The sequence below is a fragment of the Mercenaria mercenaria genome, chromosome 12 (assembly GCF_021730395.1).
Source record: "Mercenaria mercenaria strain notata chromosome 12, MADL_Memer_1, whole genome shotgun sequence".
In the NCBI taxonomy this organism is placed as follows: Eukaryota; Metazoa; Mollusca; class Bivalvia; order Venerida; family Veneridae; genus Mercenaria; species Mercenaria mercenaria.
Window position 1 is genome coordinate 69,771,009 of NC_069372.1, and position 23,091 is coordinate 69,794,099.

Genomic DNA, 23,091 nt, shown 5'->3' on the forward strand with positions numbered 1-23,091 from the left:
CTTCTGAACTTGCACAAATATATCTTCATGTCATCGTAGAACAATTAGTGTTTCAGTGCAGTGTTTTTATCTGACTTTGGAAAGCAAAATGAAATCTTATTTCCTTAAAAGGAATATCAATAAAATTCAGCAATATGTAACTTACCTATTGAATAAATATGTCAGCAGAAGTATTACTTTCTGGATGCAAACAGACTGAAGACATGTCGGCCAGTAGCCTATCGTTATGTCCTCAGGCAGTAAAACCTTTAGAGGTTGCTGTATCAAATCTTCCAATATCGGTATTGATAGGAGAACAGACAAAACCGTTCAGAGTAACCGCTAAACGAGCAACAGCTTGTTGCAGGTAACGAGGCGCATTTGTTCAATGTTATATTCATTTTTAAATGCGAGGTTGGACAAAGATTAAAAAGCATAAAGTGAAGCTAGATTGTAATAGTTCGATTGTTCGTTCGTGTAAGGCTTGGACATTTTAATGCTAATGTGACGCGCAAGAAGAGTTGACATAAAATAAATATAATCCCTGACAAAAATATGGCTTTTCCATGCGGTAAAAAACCAGTGACAGTGGTGTTTTGTATTTTTGAATGTCTTTTTATCTCCGGAATACTAAATGGGTGGATGTGGATGCGACTTATTTTGAAAGACGAGGGCTATTTCATGGACGCATGCAATATGACAATGAAAACCGAATTAGATACTGATGATACAAGCGGTTTGATGGGACACATCGATAAGGACATGAAATCTGTAAAACTACGAAAAGGGGGAAAAGAAAACTGTGTGTGGAAACGAGTTTTGAAAGTTGTAAGTTTAGATGAGTATGCAAAAATGCAACTGATCACAACACCTCAAACGATTTCGAATTCAGATAATCAATCGGTTTATGTAAACAGCACAAATCTTAAATGTTCAGACGACGCGCAAACGTTTGATTTAGTGATAAAACTGGTCGTTATTATTAGAAACATTTTATTGTTACCTCTTGGAATATTTCTTGATAAGCATGGAACTGGAAAAACACGAATAGTTGCAATGTAAGTATTTATAGTATAGATGTCTATATTAAACTTAGGAACCAAAATTTGGGCTATAAATTCCAAGAAGCGTGTAGCTTCAATATTTTCGTACTGGCATCTTTGCAAAGGTTTAGTTCATGTTTCAGCTCATCAATTACACATTCAACAAAATACAAAACTCTCATTCAAATTAACTGCGTAAATGTATGATAAGACATAAATTTGAGAAATGATGAATGTTTAAAGTTATATTAAATTCAATCGGTGCAAAGTCGCTATGTAGAAAATGGAATACGATCATAATATATGCAGCATTTCATTATTGACATGAATAATTGTTAAAAACATTCAGCATTTTCTCAAATTTATGTCTTATCATATATTTATGTAGTTATTTGCATTATACGGACCCATTTGTGGTCTTAAAAACGTAACAGTGTAAGAGGTTTCGCCAAGTTACAAAAGACAAAATCTTGCATCGCTTGACATTAGCGCTGTTATCAATGAGAGAAATAAGTCATCCTAACTACCGCCATTGATAAGGTTGTTTTGCATTTCGTATAACATTATGTTCATTAATTGTTTAAAGTTTAGAAGTATGAACATTTTATAATTGACCTGGGACTATTTATGTTTACATATTATTGTATTTTGGAATGACAAGCAAACTAGAAATCGAACAATTATTGTTATTTATATGTTCGTTACATGATTATAATATAATATTTCAGTTCCCGCAAAGCTACAAGTAAAATAGGTAGGAAGGTGTGTAGAGGGGCAGTTGTATAGGAGGGTGGGCATATAGAAAAAGGTTACGACATGCTGCTTGCGATATTTACTAATTGGATACAGTTTACTCAATTTTTCAAGCTGTGTAACTATCAGACCAGTTTAACAAAATTTTCATTGTCATGTGAATCCGATATGTATTTGACAATGCATTGAATGCTTTGCAGTCAAAAGTTGATTTAGCAATATCAGTAGAAGATTACCATATCTGTATGAACGTTTCCTTAGAAATAAAATGCAGAAGAAGCAAAACAAACACGCGCAAACATTTCTATCTAATCACATAATTATGTCCAATTCGGACAAAGATATGAAACAAAATTTACTGAAGTCCTTTTATAGCATATTACCATAGTTATGGAAAGATCTAACATTCTTGCTTGGCTCTGATTTTATGTTAGTTGAGTAACCATGGAAATGTATTCTGCGATAAACTTCAGTTGTAGCGGGAAACGGTCAGAGAATGCTACAACTTAAGTCATGGCGTCATATAGGCGCATGACGCCCGCTACTACTACCCGATTGATTAAAGTTCAGAATGATTTTTATCGTCATGTTCCAGTGCTCATGTAAGAATAAAAATATACAATGCCTTCTTGTTAATATCGTCTTAGTAACTATGTTTCGGTGTCCATATGCGCAGAAACGAAACTATTACAGCAGACCGAAATTAGTTGAATTAATTTAAAATGACAAATTATACCTTTCTGTTCACTAGCTTTGATAAACAATAATACTGTAAACCTAGAATTGTTTTCGCGCTTTTTAAATTAGCGCCTTTCGCGGGTAGTATATTTCCGTGAAATTAAAAAGCCGCGAAAAACTCTGATCTAACAAAAACGCGAAAGATTTTAGCTTCAGCATAAATAGATGGCTATAAAATGGTTCATTACTTACACATATCTGGATATTAATAATTCATATTCTAGTACCATAATTGTATTTCATGAGTGCACAAATCCATATTGACAAGTTACTTACCTATGAAGCAACAGCATTTTCAATATCGATCCGTCAGGCAAACAGGGGATAAAAACAAAAACAATATGTATTTATCGAACGACATATACATGTAATTTACAGTCGGCAACCAAAACGATATATTATTGAAAAGTAAAATATTGTGTCTATTTCTGCTAAGTGTGGATTAATCGCCTATTTAACTGGCAAACAAATGACAGTGTAATAACAGCAATTTACTGACTGTTAATAATTGGTGGTGTGAATAACCGTTGATATGGATGAAAAGGATTAGAGTGCATTTAAATTGAATGGTACAATAAAACTGAACGTTTTCGAGAATACTATAAATGCAACTATGCAGTGATACTTACCTTATTATACTTCAAGTTCAAATTTTATTGGCAAAAAAATACTAAATATGTTCACTTGCGACTTCATTTTCGCGGGATTCGCGATATTTATGATTCCGCGAAGATTAGTATCCGCGAAAATGTCAACATTTTGAAAAACGCGAAATATAGTATCCGCGAACATTTCTAGGTTTACAGTATATATTTCCGAATTTGCCAGACGACATCATTTCCACTCTATTCGTCTGTCATATTTCATATTTTCCAGACTAAAATCACGTATGAATTCTAGCGTATAAAATACTAGAAACGGGATATATATTTCCCGTCTGAATTTCTTCATGCAAGAATAATTGGTTTGGAAATATGTCAACAGGAGAGGACTTGGTGCGCTTGTTAATTTGTGTATAATTTTTATAAGGTTAAACAGAAAGCTCTTTTCATAGAGATGAAAGCTTATATTTTAATATGAGTACTGACGGTTCTTTATATTTCAGTTTTCATATATTTTGATGTTTACGCGCTACTAACATGTTTACTGCAATAACAATACTTCTTCTCAATTTTTGTTGTCTTTAAATTGCAATATAATATGATTAATTGTTCAGTGTGATTCAGTTTTTTTATCCAATATCTATTCTTAATAAGGTAGACATGCATTACTACCAGTACCAATACCAGACTCCTTTCCACATAGTTCATATTGGTGATTCGGGCGACAAATATCTTGTATACACATGTCGAAAATATTAATAATAAAAGTATGTTCCATAAATCCAGGTAATATTTAAAAACAAGTTTCGTCGCTCATTTTCTAACGTATGTATAGTGTTTGAATAATTAACATTTTTCTGTACTTACTTCTTAAAGACCGACCAGGACCAACCACACACCAGATACGAAAGCAAGTCCTGTTAAAACTACATTTCATCCTTGCTGACATATACTGTTGAAATAATTATCCTTGCAATTGTAAAATTTGCCAGCTCTTTGTAAAATTAACAATTCGGCAAAACTGGTGGTGAATCATCATTTTTTTAAAAGGTTAAACATGTGCCATGCTATCACAGAAGTACTGTGATAGCAACTTTGATAGTCTATGATATTTAAAGAAGCACTGACACTCCTAGCCAATTAGTGCACTTATTTTCCGCAGGAAAATTCTAATTTTCTTGTGGCCTTTATTGGGAAGCATGATAAATTGACCCAAATATCAAGCAACTGATGTGAAGAAATGGACGGAAAATTCCATTGAATGTTAAGGACTTTACAATGTACACTTCATTTTGTTTGGCTTTCTGATTTTAAACAAATTTCCATACATGGTCATTTTCTGGAGACCTATGAAAGTCACTTTAGTTTTTTTTTTAACGCAGTATGTCCGAGTTCATCAAATGTTTAATTTTTGTATCCACGAGGAAATATCATTTCACAAATAATTTATTATATGAAAATAATAAGATGAAATAACATCTTGTGTGAGTTATAGATAAGGAAAAACAATAGAAATATACGTTACTTAAAAAACATGAATACGAAGAGATATGTCAACAATTGCACTGTAAATGTTATAGCGACATTTCATATTTCAAATAACTTATTATAAAGTAGCACTCCATCAGATATGATACAAGCACTGGCTGCAGATATGTTGTAGCGGAATAACTGTGTTGATGTTAGCGCATCCAAGACCCAGATGTCAGAGTTTACATGTGCAAAGAATACACAAAAAGTATCGCCGTATTAAAGTGTATCGGAATTGTCAGTAAGTGCTTTGGGTATTTAACATTATATTTTTATAAATCTTTATATTTTTCATTTGGGTTCAGTTGATTTTTTCTCTTCTTCGCATTTTATTCAAATGTACACGTACAATTAGTGATACCCGGGTATTTTCTGTTATTTTGCAATAGACCTATTTCCCCAAATTTCCAACATACTATGGGTGTTAATAAATAGTATTTCAATTTTAGTTTATTTCAATACGAAATAACAGCACGATTATGCAGTGTCACTTAAATATGATTGTAACCCAACAACACAAATCTCTAATCGTATCTTAAAACTATTTACTTACTTGGAAATATCTTAATACCTGTTGTTGATATGTAACATTTGGCAATGCAATCAAATGAAGACCGAAATTTGAGTGTTTTGAGTGAAATGCCTTATATGCTTTTAAAAATGATGTAAAAATAACGTTCGTCATATTATGTGATACTGATGGCATATCTTATGCTGGTTTTAATGTAAACTATTTTACATTTGCCTGTGTGTACATGAAAATATTCAAAACTTCTGACATAAACTGTAAATAAAAGGTGCTTAAAACTTTGCTAGTCCCGACAGTAACTTAATTTTCAGATTTCTTTCTGTTTTTTGTTGTTTTTTTTTTTGTTTTGTATTTGCTGGAAAAATAATCAAATTCAATTAACTATGTTTCACACTGTGAAATTTTGAAGATTTAAAGAAACTGTCAGTGCTGTAGAGGACATTGAAAATAAAATAAAGCTGCAGAGTGAATGGTTCTTCAATTTTTGATTATCAGAGATTTAAGATAATTTTAAAGCCTTTTTTCGGGAATGTTCAGCCATAAAACTACAAATAAGCACTATTCACTTGTGTTTGTAAAAAAGCAATCTAGAAATCACTTGGAAACTTATGCATAAATTGACATATAGCATTCAAAAATGTCTTAATTTCGATTATTTTGTCCAGATATACTTTCGAAGTAGACAATATTCGCAATGAAAAAAAAAAGGATAAATATATTGTTTATATAAAAATTACCTGACGTTATTTAAATAACGTAAAACTGTAGAATAATTTAAACAAATCTTGTTAAAATGCAAACAAACAAAATTAATACATTATTTGATATAAACATGACATTGTACATCTTTTTGTTTTGCTTAAATATTTCTTTTATTGTGATATCAATTTACCCCATAGAATATATAATTATATATATATTTTCTTCTCTCTCTCTCTCTCTCTCTCTCTCTCTCTCTCTCTCCCCCCTCTCTGTCTTGTTAAATTATGATATCGCTGACTCTATTTGCAACAATAGTCTGTAAATAAATCTTTATTCACATGATTATGTTACGATTGATTTATGTTTTGCTTGGCGGTAAATAAATCAGTCTTGCCTCAAACTATGATCTAAGTAAATAATGAATTGTGCGATATATATTGAAGAATATGTTAAGTTTTACTCAAAATTGTTATGAAGGTTGGCACCATACTTTAACAATATTTTCGGTCACATTAAATGGATTACATTAAATGGTGCACTGCTTTAGCTTAAATATGAACAGACATAATATTTTAATCAAAATGTCTTTATTGAGGACAAAATAGTAATGCAGTATTTCACAAGTGACAAAGTTAAGATGTGGTGTTCATGAGTAAAAAGTCATTAATCTTACATGTAAAACATTTTTATTTTAAAAGTTTTCAAAAGTTTTCAGAAAATTTTATTTTTTCACTGTGACATTAACAGGTATATTTCAATCTTACATTTCAGTAAGTCTAGTAAATAATTAACATACGTGAATGTTGTTCATGGATGGACACAGTAGATTTAAGAAACAATACGACTGGCTTGTGTTATAAAATTAAATAAAATCTGAAAGAAGATCCTTTGGAAGCATACCATGCAACTAAGCAAAATGATAACAGACTCGGTTGATTGAGTCTGTCTATGAAAGGTAATAGAAAGCGCAACAACCCTCATGCCAATATAGCAATTATATTAAACAGATATTGGATGAAATCTATAATTCCAAATTAATTTTACGACCGTCACACGGCACCTAAAGACTGCTATTGTGAAACGTTATAAGAAGATCTTTTTTGAGGCATAGGATGCAGCCCTGCAAAATATAGGAGACTTGTTTTGACTTAGTCTGTTCATGAACATTTTAAATGTTAGAAGACATCAAATAAATTTGCCTGCGACATGCTGTGAATATCCGATGCCACTAGAACCGGTATGCCGAAACATTTCAAGCAGTATTTCCAAAAGATGCACAATTGATATAACTATAATATTCTGTTACACATAAAAATCTTTGCATAGAATTCCATTGAAAACTTGCTAAAATGGCACCAATAGTTATAGACAAAACCCTTAAAAATCCCTTTCATATGTAAGCCTTCACTTACGTCTAAAAGAGATATAAAAAGATATATCCAAAGCCGATCACTATTTTTTAAAAGATAAGTTTTAAAGTTTAAGAATAAGACCAAAATCATAAGAAAGTAAAAATAAAGAGAATGAAGGTCTGTGCCTCCTAAACTTTATCTGGACAAGCGTGGTAATTGTTTCCATATGTACACAGATGCTATAAAACAGAAAAATCCGTATTAAGCAGTCAAGTCAATGAAGTCAGTCAGCTGGGTAGCTGCTTTAGACAAGTGACTGCCTGATACAATCGACCACTTAGTCGTACTGTATAAGATCGTTCTGCTCTATTTAGATGAGAATTCTTATCTTTTAAACTGGTTTATCAAAACAAGGATGAAGATTCAACACGGAAAGCCACGTTCTAAAAACGGACCCTCTCCGAACGTAATCCCAGCACGCGGACGCGCACGCGACCAACCCACACAAAGCAAACACATGAGGACAAAACGAACAAATAAAGGAACACAGTTGGCTTTATTAAGCCAACGAATCAATAAAATAATTTTATTGCACATAACAACTGCAACAATTCTCTATGGATTACAAGAGATCAAACAAACACGTAACGCATATACGTAAAGCATATGTCTCAATTATATCAAATTAATAAAGAAACAAATTATATTTGCCATGATATCAACGTTTCGTAGCGTACGGGTGGGATTTCACTGCATATGGTTACACAAAAGCAGTTTCAGTACCAAAATTGTGTGATACTCGAATCTGTTTGTTTCAATTACCGAGCTACAGCCACAATGATAGGTAACTGGACTACTATTACAAACGGGTAACCCTAAAAGAATAACCATTTTCATTGCGTATTAACTCGTTTATATATAACCATAATTTTATTATGATTTTGTTTTGGAGGTTTAATGTTACCGACTTGTTTGATTATTAAATTAAATACATTTTAAGTACAAGCATTGTGGAGCTTCGAAATGCAATGCTTAGGTTTGATATTCTACTTACTGCAGAAAATAGTTAAAGGTATAAGACATTTTGACTTCAAGCACATGAAGTACTCGATTTATTTGTGTTTCGAAATTATTGTAGAAATAGAATATTTGACATATATATTGCGATATGTTCAATCGTTTGTAATGTTTATTCAAAAGAATTTAAAATGTCTTTTGTTTCGTCATTAAGTGTTGCAAAATGTACCCCGATTTGGAAAATTAAATCTTTGATGGGAGGCTGCATTCTTGAAACTTGTCTTTACATATGGGAACGTTTTTGTCATGATCAATGTTGTAACAGCACTGCAGTTTAAAATGAAGCAACACGACTTGCCAAAAACTGTAACCTTCAATGTTACATTTGAACTATATACGAGAACCCTAGCCTAATTAACAGACAAGCAGAAGAAGCGGTAGTCCTCCTGTAGCCTTCCTTAATTTGTAGAAAATGATACAAACACCGTTTATAATGCTCAGAAAATACCACCTTATTAGAGAAAAGTCTATCAATAGACGCGCATGAAATAGATACAATGTGTATTCACAAGAGAACTGAGAAAATAATGATTATTGAGGGCGACGTCCACTTTGTCTCGTTGCTGATAATTTGATCTCTCGATGTCGTGTATATGCGTCATTAATCACGTTTGCCTTAAACTTATTCTAAGAGTTTTCTTGTATCATAAAAACAAATAATTATTTTACCCAGATTATCAACATTTTCTTGAGAACTTCCTCGTGAATCTAACGCACAATGTTGTCGTGTCTGCATAAGTATTAAAAATGATTTGAATTAGAATAGAAACCAACTTCATGAACAAACAACTAACGATAGAAGTTCTGTAAAGGTTTGAATTATTCATTGTAAACTTCAAAATGACACTATTTAGATATGATGTTCATATATTTTACTTCCCCTTACATGTACATTATCTAATAAAGCTTTTACGTTTGATTTTATGTGAAGATTTGTGTAATTCTTTTTTGTGTGTCACAACTTAAAAGTTGAGCTGTGTATCTAAAATTGAAAAAGTGGACACTCCACAGGTCCCTCAGCACGACAAAAACGGAAAGACTTATGCTATGAATTTGCGTGTTTGGTTTTTATCCACTACATTTGAGAAATAAAAATTCTGTTGACATACCTTAATGGAGTTTAATAATTAATATAATTCATTTCTAGAAGTGCAATGTCAGAAATACCAGTTTGTTACCTTGAATATTTATGACGTTACACTCTTTGGGAGATAAGACTACTGGAACATGAGGGTTGTTGTACATTTCATTGCTTCTCACATCCACTATTATTGTGCTTGGTTGCGTTCTACGCTTCTGAAGGATCTTCATATAAGGACATGAAATCTGGCGAGCACAGAAATCTGCGTGTGGAGTCGAGTTTTAATAGTTATTATTCTAAAAGGGTATACAAATATGCAACTAACTACAACATCAGTGTCAGATACAGATATTCAATCAGTTTATGCAAATTGCACAAATCCTAAATGTTCAGAAGACGCACAAACGCTTGATTAAGTGATACTACTTGTTGTAATCATTGAAAACATATTACTGTTACCACTTGGAATATTTCTTGATAAGTATGGAGCCGGAAACGCACAAATAATTGCAATGTAAGTAGTTATAGTATAGATGTTTATATTGAATTAAGGAACTAAAACTTAGGCTATAAATACCACAAACCGTATACGCATATATGTGCTTCCTCACCTTTGTACATAACCCAATATTTTAAAAAGGAACTGCCACCAGTGCAAAGAGTTTATTCATGCTTCAGCTTTTCAAAGACTTATTATATAAAAGTATCCATTCAAGAGGTTCTAAATTGCAATGTAGAAATTTGGCATGTGATTATAATATATGTAGTTTTTCTTTTATAATTATTGAAATGAATAATTGTTAACAAAATCTGTTATTTTAAACATTCATCATTTCTCAAATTTATGTCTTACCATACTTTTATGCATTATACGTTATTCGCATTTATCTCGGAAGCTTTGCAATGCTTTTTGTTTGTGGTTTTAAAAGATGTAGCAGAGAAACAGGTTACACTAAGCTACAAAAGACAATTATTTGCATCACTTGATATGTCAGTGTTGACATCAATGAGAGAAATAAGTCGTCCCATCTGCCATGACTGATATAAGTGTTTTGCAATTCGTATATGTTCTTTAATTGCTAAAAGTATGGAAGAATGAACATCTTCAAATTTATGATTGACATTAAACTATAAATATATTGTATTTTGGAACAACAAACAAACCAGAAAACGAACCATTATAATTATTTACAAGTTCGTTACATGATTATAATTTAATAATAGGCATTGTCAAGAAATATTTCGGTAGTCACATACCTACAAGTAAATTAGATAGATATTGATTAGCGGGGCGGATGGAATAGGTAGGTAGTTAGAGTGAAACAAAGTTATGGCATGCGGCGAAATTTAAAAACGATATAATACGTTTTATGCCATTTTACATTGGACAAGTTTAGCTAATTTTCATTGTCGTGCGACAATCCATTGACGGCTTTACAATCAACGAGCTATAGCGATAACTATATCTGTGTGAATCTTTCTTAGAAATAAAATGCATTAGAAACAAAACAAACACGCTCAAACATTTCTGTAGTATCACATATATCTAATTCGGACTTCATTACTACTCAAATGAAAGAAGTTAAGAATGATCTTTTTCGTCATGTTCCAATGAGCATGTAAGAATGAAAGTGGAAGATGTTTCCTTGGGAGAAATCGCCCGATTTACCATGGTTCGGAGTTCATATGCGCAGAAACTGTATCACAAGGGAATCACTCCGTATGGTTAAAAATCAAAGCGTCTGATAAAGAACGCGATCGGCTTTATTATTTCATAAACAAATTATAGACAAGACTCAGATTAGCTTAAAATGAAAATGCCAAATTTAACCTTTGTTTTAGTTTGCTTTGATAAACAAAAATATAGATTCTGTATTTTCCAGACGACAACATTTCCACTCCATTCGTCTGTCATGCATATTTTCCAAAATAAAATAACTAATGAATTCTAGCATGCAAAATACTCGGAACAGGGCATATATTTCCCCATATGCATTTCTTCATTCAACTATGATTAATTTAAAAATATGCGAACAAGAGAGGATTGAATGCGATTACTATTTATGGTTTTGAAAACATTCTTTAATTTTCCATAGATTAAACAGGAAGCTCTTTTCATGGAGAAGATAGCTTACGTTGTAGTATAAGTACTGACAGTTCTTTAAATTTCAGTTTTTATATATTTCTGATGTTTTACACGCTACTTACACTCACTGCAACAACAATTTTACGATATTATTAGTTGTTTATTGTGATTCAGTTATTTTTTATCCAATATCTATCCGTGACCCAGTAGTTATGGTCGCTGTCTTTGAATCACTTCTGGGTTCAAGCCCTGCTCGGTACGTTTAATTCTTCATGGGAGGAAGCTATCCAGCTGGCTTACTGAAGGTCTACCCAGTTGCCAGCTAGTGATTAAATAATAAACGGAGGAGCAAAATGTGTCTTCCTCCACCATCAAAAGCTTGAAAATTGACATATGACCTATATTTGTGTCGATGCAATGTTAAACCCATCAAAACAAAACCAACCAATTTCTGTTCTAATTACGTAGATATGCATTACTACCGGTACCTCTACAAAACTCCTTTCCAAAGGCGTATATATTATGTTATTGACTATGAAAAAATGTCATCCATATTTGTAGGTAACATATGTGTCCCTGAAAAGCAATACAGTAAAGGTATTGAAGCAATGCATACATCTACCATATATTATTTGTGAATACTTTCGTTATTTCTTTAAAGGTAAATTTAATAAATCAGTAGAAGTCTAGAAAAATGAGTGTGGAACTGTTTCAAAGCCAACAATTGTTTACATTGACTTAGCAATAACAAAAATCTGAAAAGTAGATCCCTCGGAAGCACCGAAAACAAGGCAAACAGTGAAAATTGCAGACTCGGTTTGATTGAGTCTGTTCATGAGCAGTAATGGAAAATGCAACACTGCCCACGCCCCCTAGCACCTAACAAGCCTAACTTCCCAGTATTAATGTACAAAAGTTATCTCTGAAACTATTTAGACACTATAATAAATATCTTTAATAATAGCTTTTACTGCAAAGAACGGTTATCCAGCAGACAGATGCATTTATTATGTATGTAAATTTGTTACTGTCTTCTTAGACTTCTTATCTCTACAAAGGGCTAAATAAGAATCATGCATTAGTGTCGAGCCTGCTGGCGGTGAGCTCGACATAGTTGTCACAATGGCAGTTCGGTGTATGTGCGTGCGTGCGTGCGTGCGTCCGTCCGTCCGTCCGTCCGAGTTTGTCCAAACTGTAACTTATCCATGAATCAAGGGATTCTTAAATTACTTAATGACACGGTGTGTCGCGTACAAGAACCAGATTTGTAGCTTAAAGGTCAAAGTCATACTTTGAGGTCAAATGTCAAAACTCGGTGCTGTTTTGCATTCCCGGGCTGTAACTGAATTGAGAGATTCTTAAATACTTTGGCACAAATGTTTGCTTTGATGAGATAAAATGTCATATGCAACAACAAGATTGATAGCTGAAAGGTCAATGTCAAACTAGAGGTCAAAGGTCAAAACTTGGTGCAGTTTTCCGTGTCCGGGCTGTAACTCAGCCATGGATTTAGGATTTCTTAAATAAATTGGCACAATTATTTGCCTCAATTTGACAGTCTGTCGGGCGTAAGTAGTTGAAAGGTCAAGGTCACACTTAGGGGTCAAAGGTCAAAAGTTGGTGCAGTTTCTCTTGTCTAGGTGGATGGAGATGCTCTTAAATAACTTGGCATAAATGTTTGCCGCAATCAGTTTTGTGACCCCCCAAATAGTATCCTAAATGTTAGTCCTTTTGACAGCTGGCCGTTTTGATTAGTAGTATTTAATTCCCTTGACACGTTAGCATCAAAGTATCTTTTAAATTGTAAACCTGGAGTTCACTAAAAGTATTCAAATCTTAGAATAAACTGAAACTATTCAGTAACTTTATGAACGAAAATGTGGCGTAGTGTAGTTTATTATTTACAATAAATTGCGAGTATAAAAACAATAAAATGTACTTAAATTGTCAAGACTTGCCATATATATCCCTTTCAGTCAAAATGCATTTAAGGAATGAAGTGCATTAGATAGTATTTAAAAACTGAACTTTCCTGTGTAAATAAAAATCGCTTTGTCTGCATCATTTTTGTAGCTGTTTCCTGTTCATGGAGCTTGCTACTGGTTCTTGACAGTTTTTCGTATGCAAATTTGAAACGTCAGAGTGTTGAAGATAAATTGCTGCGTATTAGAAACAAAATTGTTTTCATTTGTGCCATAATGCATTGTCTTTGCTAATTTTCAAGCATGTCATCCAAGGCAGTGCCCCACTATGTTCCTTTATTTTTTTGTTTCGTCCGTGTGTTTGCTTTGTATGTATGTCATGTGCATGCCCGCACGCACGCGCGTATGTGTATTCCGCGTGCTGGGAGTTGCGATTTTGGGACGTGGCTCTCCCCATTTGAAATTTATCTTTGCTTTTAAGCAAACACGTCAAGAAATCTGCCAGAAAAATGACTGGTACTGTTTCATGAATTGTTATACATTACCATGTGACAACTGCTCATCGCTGAATGAACGTTAGTGATTCACAAAAACACCACCAGGCCCTCTATCCTCGGGTTGAACAGAACTCAACATTTACACATGTAATACACTAAAGTGTAATTCCATGAAAAGCGGCGTACGGTCCCAAGTTAAAAAATGGGTTTACCCTAAACGAGAAGCCAAAGGACAGAACTAAACAAACTGAAATTTAGAAAGGGGATTTGAAGTTATGATGCCTCCATATCACAGGAACGACCAAAAGACAAAAGTAAAAAGCAGGCACTATATCCAAGGTGTGATTATACAATACCCATAGCTAAGAAAGCGGGAGTATGGGAACCACCAAGGCCGAAATGTTCAAGCTGAGAAACTAAACAGTACCACTAACACGACATAAATGTCGTACGGAACGATCTGAGAAGATCGAAATATAACAGCCTTGACTGAATAAAACATTTTCTCTAATCAGCTGACAAAAGCAACAATTAATTCAATATAAGAAAATTCAGGGACTCGAGCCTCAATTCCATCGGAGTCAAAGAACATGGCACACATAACACGCCTGACGTTTCTGCTCTGTCGAGCTATAACGAGCTTCTCGTTATTTTCACTTACCTACAATTTATTATTCTTTATTGTAAGACACAAAAAGGTACAGCCACGTCTCATCACCTGTAACAATTTCTTTGATACGCCTAGATTCCTTGTTTTTCATATTTGATGAGCAGGGCTGAAGCTTTTTTCTACCCTCTCCTGCTTTTGCTCAGAGGTCAATAAATGTGGTATCAAGCGTGCATAAACCTTACGCAAGTTTAGCCTTCCTTTAAAATCAGAAAAATCGCTGAGGAATTAAGGCCCGACATTTACCCTATCTCCTCCACTGTGCATCTTGCATCTTTCTCGATTATTACTTTCACAGCATCAATTCTTTGTCAGATGCAGCAGTCAAAGGGCGCCCGGGACGGGCCTCATCTTTGGTACTGGTTATGCCCTCTTTAAAGAGAGATATCCATCGGGCATTTGTACTGTATGGCAGCGCGCTGTCCCTGTACACTTTGTCCAAGTCAGCTAAAATTTCTGATACGCCGATGCCAAGCAGTCCGCATATCTTACAATATGCCCTCTGGCCTTTGCGAAAAGTGCAGCTAGATTCAGCCATTTTTTCAGCAAGTATGATATATTACATGTTTTTCAGCTGCTAATTAAAAGTGCTTTTGAATGTGATTTTAGTGCTATATTTGGTCAGTTGGACGGCAAAATTAATACTCTTTCCGTTGATATGCGACACTTTTGGGTACACGTGCAAATGGTGAAAATAATGGACGGTTGTCACTACTTTTCAAATGCCCCTCGTAAATTCAGATTAACTTTTCTTCAAACATTTTGACAGCACTTCATTTCCTCGAAGTGTCAAAATAAAGTATCTACCAAGAAATCCCTGCCGAGCATGGACTTCGAGCATGATTTCAATCAATACAAAAAGCAGCCATCTTATATGACCTAAAATAGCTTTATAGATGTTAGTGCGTTAAATTAAATCAATCGACACTGTTACAATGTTAACTGATATTTATTGACACGATTTAACCATTATATGAACTTAATTTAGGAATCCCTGTCATTACTCAGTTTGCAATGTCATTACTTTGACAATTAAGAAATTAGCATTTTAGTTTTTAAATTAACAAAAGCTTTCATAAACAGCCAACACAAACGCAAAACAAAATTTATCTTGCCGATTTGAGCGAAAATTCCTTGTTCATTTGTATATACATATCTAAAATATTACTTATAAAATTATTTTTCATAAAATAAGGAAATATCTGTAAAAAGATAAAACAAGTTTCGTCGTACATTTTCTAATATATCTATCAAGCTTGTAAAACTTTCATTTTTTTTTGGTATTTATTTCTTCAGTTCCGACCATTCAATAAAGAGAGCCAATCGCACGATAGATACGGCAGCAAGTCCTATTAAAACTGCATTTTATTCTTGTGGACACATCCTGTTAAAATGATTATTCTTGCAATTTGGCCGAATTTTGTAGAATTAACAATTCGACAAAAATGATAGTGGATCATAGTTTAGTTTGGTACTGTGAGAAAATGTTGATATTTATAGAAACATTGACATTCCTAGCCAATTAGAAAACTTATTTCCCGCAGGAATGTTCTAATTTTCTGGTGTCCTTTATTGGAAGGCATGATAAATTGGCGAGAGTCGCAAGCCACTGTTGTGAAGAAACTGACAGAAATTCCTATTGAATATTTAGGACTTTACAATACACACTTGATTTTGGCGAACCGATAATAAGCCAGCTTCCGGCATTAGCCATTTTCTGGAAAACTATGAAAGTCGCTTTATTTGGCGTTATTAGTGAAGTAGGATGTTCCGCTTCATCCCATTCTTGTTTGTTTGTTTTGGGTTAAACGCCGTTTTTCAGCAGTATTTCAGTCATGTAACGACGGGCAGTTAACTTAAACAGTGTTCCTGGATTCTGTAACAGCAAAAACCTGTTCTCCGCAAGCAACTGCCAACTTCCCCACATGAATTATCAGAGGTGGAGGACGAATGATTTCAGACACAATGTCTTTTATCAAATTGTCAAGGAGAACATACGCCTCGCCCGGGAATCGAACTCGCGACCCCGCGATCCGTAGACCAACGCTCTCCCTACTGAGCTAAGCGGGCGTGCTTTTTTTATTTTTCTTTTCCAGACACAAATAATTATTATGCGAAAATGAAACTACATCTCTTGTGAGTTATAGATTAGGAAACAAAAACGATTTAGGTTTGCCCGAAACGAGGCTTCACCAATTTTTTGACAGATTTCAAGTGTAGAATATTGTCCAAAATCACTCAGATACCTGTACTGTAGTTTGATTTGATATCACACTGTATTCAGAACTGTTCAAAATGTGTGGTGATAAATAGTCTCTTAAACAGATGAAACAGGAAACATGCTTGTTAATTTTGTTCTGTGTTTCCAAATGACATTGTTGTAAATTTCATTACCTGATTCTTTCAGTCGGTTATCAGAGATAATATAAATTTTGTGAAGAAAAATGCTTAAAACCGAATACCAAAGGTGCTTATTTATCCTCGAGGATACAAGTGTATAATACTTGAAAGAATGCAGAAAATACAAATTGCTGCTCAATCTGGAAAAAACGTGTATCATTTGAATTTTACCTCTTATTTTATGCGTATATATATATATATATATATATATATATATATAGTATTTTAATTGTAGGCATATTCAACAAATTCGCTATGTTCCAATGATAGAAATAAGTGTTACTCAACTGAGAATGAGATGCTTTAACATTCCTTGCAGCAACTTAACAGCATTTTCTTTGTTTCCTTTTTATTTTTCAGGAAAAATTATCAAATTCAAAATAATCTGTGTTTAAAAATGATTCAACATCAATTATCAATAAAAACTACTACTTGTTTCGTACTTTGAAAGTTTTTGAGTTTCAAAAAACTGTAAGCGCTGTAGAAAAAAAATGCAAATAATGTAAAGCTGCCCTTACAGAATCAATGCTTCTTTAATAATTAAGAGATTGAAAACGCTCTTAAAAGTGGTTCTATTTAAAATTTTCTAGAATGTTCTTATTTCAGTTTACTAATCTTTTATAGCCAAAAAATATCCTTTTTAGTTTTGAAAAAAAGGCTAGTGGGCTTAGCGATACCGTGCAAATGTTCCAATAATTTGCAAGGCATCCAGTTCTATGACAGCATCCCAAGTCTGTTATAGTTTCAACGGCACCAAAATGGTGTTCGTTCTTACAAGTATCTGACAAGTTTACAGCTTTTTACACTATTTAGAGTTGCAGAGGACAGAATCATGAACTTTTGATTGACAAATAGCTCCAAAAACTGATTGTGCTAAAATATTTTATACATGAATAATAGTTGTATCTACCTGTCATTATTTTATGCATTTACATAGAAATAATTTTCTCTTTACGACACTGCTTAATGAGCACTTTTTACCCGTTGTTGTAAAAGATAAATAAGTGGTACATGTGTACAAGCTGGCATATTGCATTTAAAAGCGTCCTAATTTCGATTAATATGACAATATCTACTTTCGAAGACTTTTGCGTGGCGTGGCACTAATACGACACTATTCATCCTGAAATAAAGATGATAAAGATATCGTTTATACAGTTAGTTACCTGACGTTATTTTAATAAAGTAAAGCTGTAGATTTCTGACATTTATTTCAGACAAGTCCTGTTTTTGAAAATGCGATACAATATTTGATATTAATATGACATTGTAAAAATCCGTCAAAGTGCTTAATTACAGCTCTTTAGCATAAATATCAATTAACCTGATACAAGTTTGAAGAAACTCTCTCTCTCTCTCTCTCTCTCTCTCTCTCTCTTGATAAAATAGAATAACTCTTTTCGCAACAACCATCTGTGAATAAATCTTTATTCACATGATTTTGTTACGTCTGATTTTGTTTTGCTTGATGATATATAAATCGAGATTTTGTATCAGTCTATAATCTATTTGAATAATGAATGGTGCAAGATATCTTGAAGAATATGCTTTTGATCGTAACATTTTATATGTTAATTTTGATTCCAAATTATTATGAAAGTGGGTACCATACTTCAACATTATTTTGCTCACGATACATGGTGCACTGCTTTAGCCGCCTAAATGGGTTTTGATCAAAATATTCACAAGTGGCAAAGCAATGGTACATGTATTTCGATGAGTAGGTTATGAAAGACTAGGGTTGGCTCTTGTTACAATATTAAATAAGAAGATCCTTTGGAAGCATACCATGCAAAGTGCAATTTTTTAAAACAAATATTAAATGAACTCTATAATCCCAAAGTACCAGAAAATATAACAACACAAGATACAAGTACGGGGAGACATTTTACAGCCACCATACGACATTGAAAAACTGATGTTGTGATAATTAATAAAATCTATAAGAGAAACTTTTAGAAGTATATGATGTACCCGGTAAAATAATAGCAGTTTCGGTTTGGCCGAGTCTGTTGGTGAACATTTTAACTGTCAAAAGACATTAAATAAATGTGCCTGCGACGTGCAGTGAATATCCGATAGCGTTAAATCAGTTATTCCAAAACCTTTAAAGACGCGTTTCCAAAAGTTGGACAAATGATATAACATACAAGACGAAACTTTGCATTGAATTCCATTGAAAACTTCCTAATGGCATAAAAATAATAAAAATATCTGAAAATCCCTTTCACATGAAGGCCTCAGCTAACGTCTACACTGCCTGTAGCACTATTAGGTTACTTGCAAATATGTTCTTACAGCCAGTATATAAAAATATGAAATCAGACATCAATTCTATGGAAATATGAGAATTCAGCTTTTGTAATGTCATGTCCAATTTAATATATTAAGAAAAAATTAAAATGTCTGCAAAATAAGATCTAATTAACAAACTTTAATCAGTATGAATAGATTTATCCAGACTCAATAAATAATATGTGTTACTGTATTCAGATTAAACAACAACGTCGAAATCAGAAAGGAAAAGTGAAGAGAATGAAGGTCTGTGCCTCCTAACCTTTATTTGGACCAGTGTATCTATTATTTCAGTATGTTTGCAGATGCTTCATCACAGACAAACCAGTAGAAAGTAGTCAATCATTGAAGTCAGTCAGCTGAGTGACTGCTTGAGACAAGTAACTGTTTAATACAGCCGACTGCTTAGCCAAATCTTACTGTATATGATCGTTCTGCTCTATTTAGACGACAGTGTCTTATCATTTAAACGGATTTGTTATGCCAACAAATCAGTAAAATAATTTTATTGGAACTTACTGTATATGATCGTTCTGCTCTGTTTAGACGACAGTGTCTTATCAGTTAAACGGATTTATTATGCCAACGAATCAATAAAATAATTTTATTGCAACTTAATATATATGATCTTTCTGCTCTATTTAAACGACACTGTCTTATCATTTAAACGAAATTTGCATGCCAACGAAAAAAATAAAATAATTTTATTGCAACAAATCCTCAAAGGATAAAATCACGTAACGCATATCATTCATAAAGCATACATGTATGTATCGATTGTATCAATTAAATAAAGAAACAGCTTATGGTTACATTTAAGCGGTTTCAATGCCAAAATTATGTGACACTGGAATCTGTTTGTTTCAGTTACTGAACTACAGCTACACCTAAAAGTAATTGGACTGATGCTGTTACAAACGGTTAGCCCTACAAGAACAACCATATTCGTTCCGTGTTAGCTCGTTTAAATATAAATATGATTTTGTCATTATTTTATTTTTCGGAGGCTTACTGGTACCAACTTGTTTTGTCATACGAAATATATAAACATATTTTGAATAAAAGCTTCCAATTATAATGTTTAGGTTTGTAATTTTTACACTTACAAATTAAACGCAATAGAGACACATGAATTACTCGTTTCATTTTTGCTTTGAAATCATTGTAAAAACAAAATGCTGGACTGATCTAAATCTCTGCGACTGAGAAAAATTAAAAAAAAGACTTTTGTTTCGTTATCAGTATGTACCTCGATTTGGAAAATTAAACCTTTGATGGGAGGCTGTGTTCTTAATACTTGACTTTTTCTATTGGATCGTTTTTGTCGTAATCACTTTCGAGTGAAATGTGTTGTAACAGCGCAGCATTTTAAAATGAAGCAACGCGACTTGTCAAGAACTGTAGCCTTCAATAATACAATTGAAGTAACTTACGAAAACCTAAGCCTGATTGATGGTAACAAATAAGCAAAAGAAGTGATGGCCCTGCTGTAGCCTTTCTTACTTTGCAAAAGATAATACAAAACTTGTCTATATTACTCAGAATATACCGCATTATTAGAGACAAGTCTATCAATAGACGCTCTTGACATGGATAACAAAGTGTATTCACTAGAGAACTGAAAAAATGATTATTGGGGGCGACGTCCACATTGGTCTCGTTGGTAATAATTTGATCTCTCGATGTCGTGTATATGCCTCATCAATCCCGTTTACCTTAAACATATTTTCTTGTGTGATAAAAAAACCTAAATAATTATTTTATCCAGATTATCAACATTCTCATGAAAACTTCTTCGTGAATCTAACGAATGTTGTCCTGTATCTGTTGCATTTAATTTTTGTACGTAACATTGTACAGACTGTGCAAAAATGCTTCAAAAACTTGTTGTATAGTAGTCATTTTGATAAGTACTATTAATTCTTTTTGTGTGTTATATGGATATTTGATATATACATGCGACCTAGAATTATGTTTTTTTAAAGGGTAAAGCGCATTAAGGTGATGTCACTTTTTGAATTTCCGGTGAATAACAAAAAACCAAAGAATATTCAGTTCTTTCCAAAAACCGTTTTATAATGATTCAACCAAATAGTTTCCTTTGTCTACCAGAAAGGAACATTCTTATATCTTAATATTGAGATTTGGTACCTTTGTAACAGACAATAAACTAAAACAATAGACATTCATATGTGACGTCGGTGAGCTCAACAAAGCAATTTCAAACACAAATATTAATGTGGAATGTAAAGTAAAATACACACAACAATATCCGTCCAAGACACTTTCAAAAACAACGCATTTGCAGAATAGAGAGATAAAAATAAATTTGACAGCTCGTGAAAACTAATGACAAATTTTGACAGGTATATGATGACTCGTGACCTAATTAATTTTTTTCTGTTATTTCTAACTTCCAGTTTGATTTTCATAAAATGGGTATTCTTTATTGTAGCTTACAACTCATACATTAAAACAATAAAAGCATATATTGTTACCTCACTGTCGTTTTGTCTATCCACCTCTCGTACGAATTCCTACATCTCACAAAGACTTATTCTATTGTCATTTGTTGTGATTTTTAATATATACACACATATAAGCAGGCGACTTTATATGGGGAGATGGTTGTGCATTGGTGTTGGTAGCTAATGTAGTAAAACATATGACTTGGATTGAAACTTTTATGCTATAAAAGGACTCTTCTGGAATAAGAAAGAGTTCATACTTCATGTTTTCTTTGCATGGCACAGCATTGAAAAGAAGATGGCAACATATATTGACAGATTCTGAACTGCCTAATTTATGCACGATTTTTCACCCTTGATAAATACCCGGATCCAGTTTAGCAGTAGTTTTTATACAATATTATTGGAATACTATCGCTATTTCTATAGCACTTTCTAAGACATATCAAGTTACAATATGCTAACAAAGAATATTCAGTTCTTTCCAAAAACCGTTTTATTATGATTCAACCAAATAGTTTCCTTTGTCTACCAGAAAGGAACATTCTTATATCTTAATATTGAGATTTGGTACCTTTGTAACAGACAATAAACTAAAACAATAGACATTCATATGTGACGTCGGTGAGCTCAACAAAGCAATTTCAAACACAAATATTAATGTGGAATGTAAAGTAAAATACACACAACAATATCCGTCCAAGACACTTTCAAAAACAACGCATTTGCAGAATAGAGAGATAAAAATAAATTTGGCAGCTCGTGAAAACTAATGACAAATTTTGACAGGTATATGATGACTCGTGACCTAATTAATTTTTTTCTGTTATTTCTAACTTCCAGTTTGATTTTCATAAAATGGGTATTCTTTATTGTAGCTTACAACTCATACATTAAAACAATAAAAGCATATATTGTTACCTCACTGTCGTTTTGTCTATCCACCTCTCGTACGAATTCCTATTGTTTAAAGCATTTGTCAGTAATTAGAGCAACTCACAGTGTTACAATCATACAAAACACATCCCTTATTTTCACATAGATATTGAGGATTTATCTAATGAGCACATGTATTGGAAACACAATTTCTATACCGACAGTGTATTGTAAAAATGCTAAACTAGCTCAGCCGTGATGTGTCCTTAACTAAAATCTAAGAAATAAAATGTGAGGTCTGTTTGCTTAGTTTAGGGGAGAATTTGCTACGAAAATGTGAGTTAAACTGCAGGTATAGATCTACCCGTAACAAAACAACATGCGTCTGCATATTAAAAGTTCTGTAAAGGTTTCAATTCATCATTGCACTTCAAAAGGACCATATTTATAATCCATGTTCATATATATCACTTCTCCTTACATGTATATTATCT

At 33.1% G+C, this 23,091-nt stretch overlaps 1 protein-coding gene across 2 annotated transcripts in view; it reads left to right on the forward strand.

Annotated features, from left to right (window-relative positions):
• LOC123533742 (equilibrative nucleobase transporter 1-like) overlaps positions 1–23,091 on the forward strand; it is a 252,241-nt gene that overhangs the window by 113,898 nt on the left and 115,252 nt on the right. Inside the window, exon 1 of one of the 2 annotated variants that reach the window (XM_045315571.2) lies at positions 277–1,037. The exons of the other annotated variant lie outside the window; for it this stretch is intronic. Within the exon in view, the coding sequence (XP_045171506.2) occupies positions 535–1,037 (503 nt within the window). The 5' untranslated portion in view covers positions 277–534. Of the gene's footprint in view, positions 1–276; positions 1,038–23,091 lie in introns of those variants that run through there. 2 annotated transcript variants of the gene reach the window in all.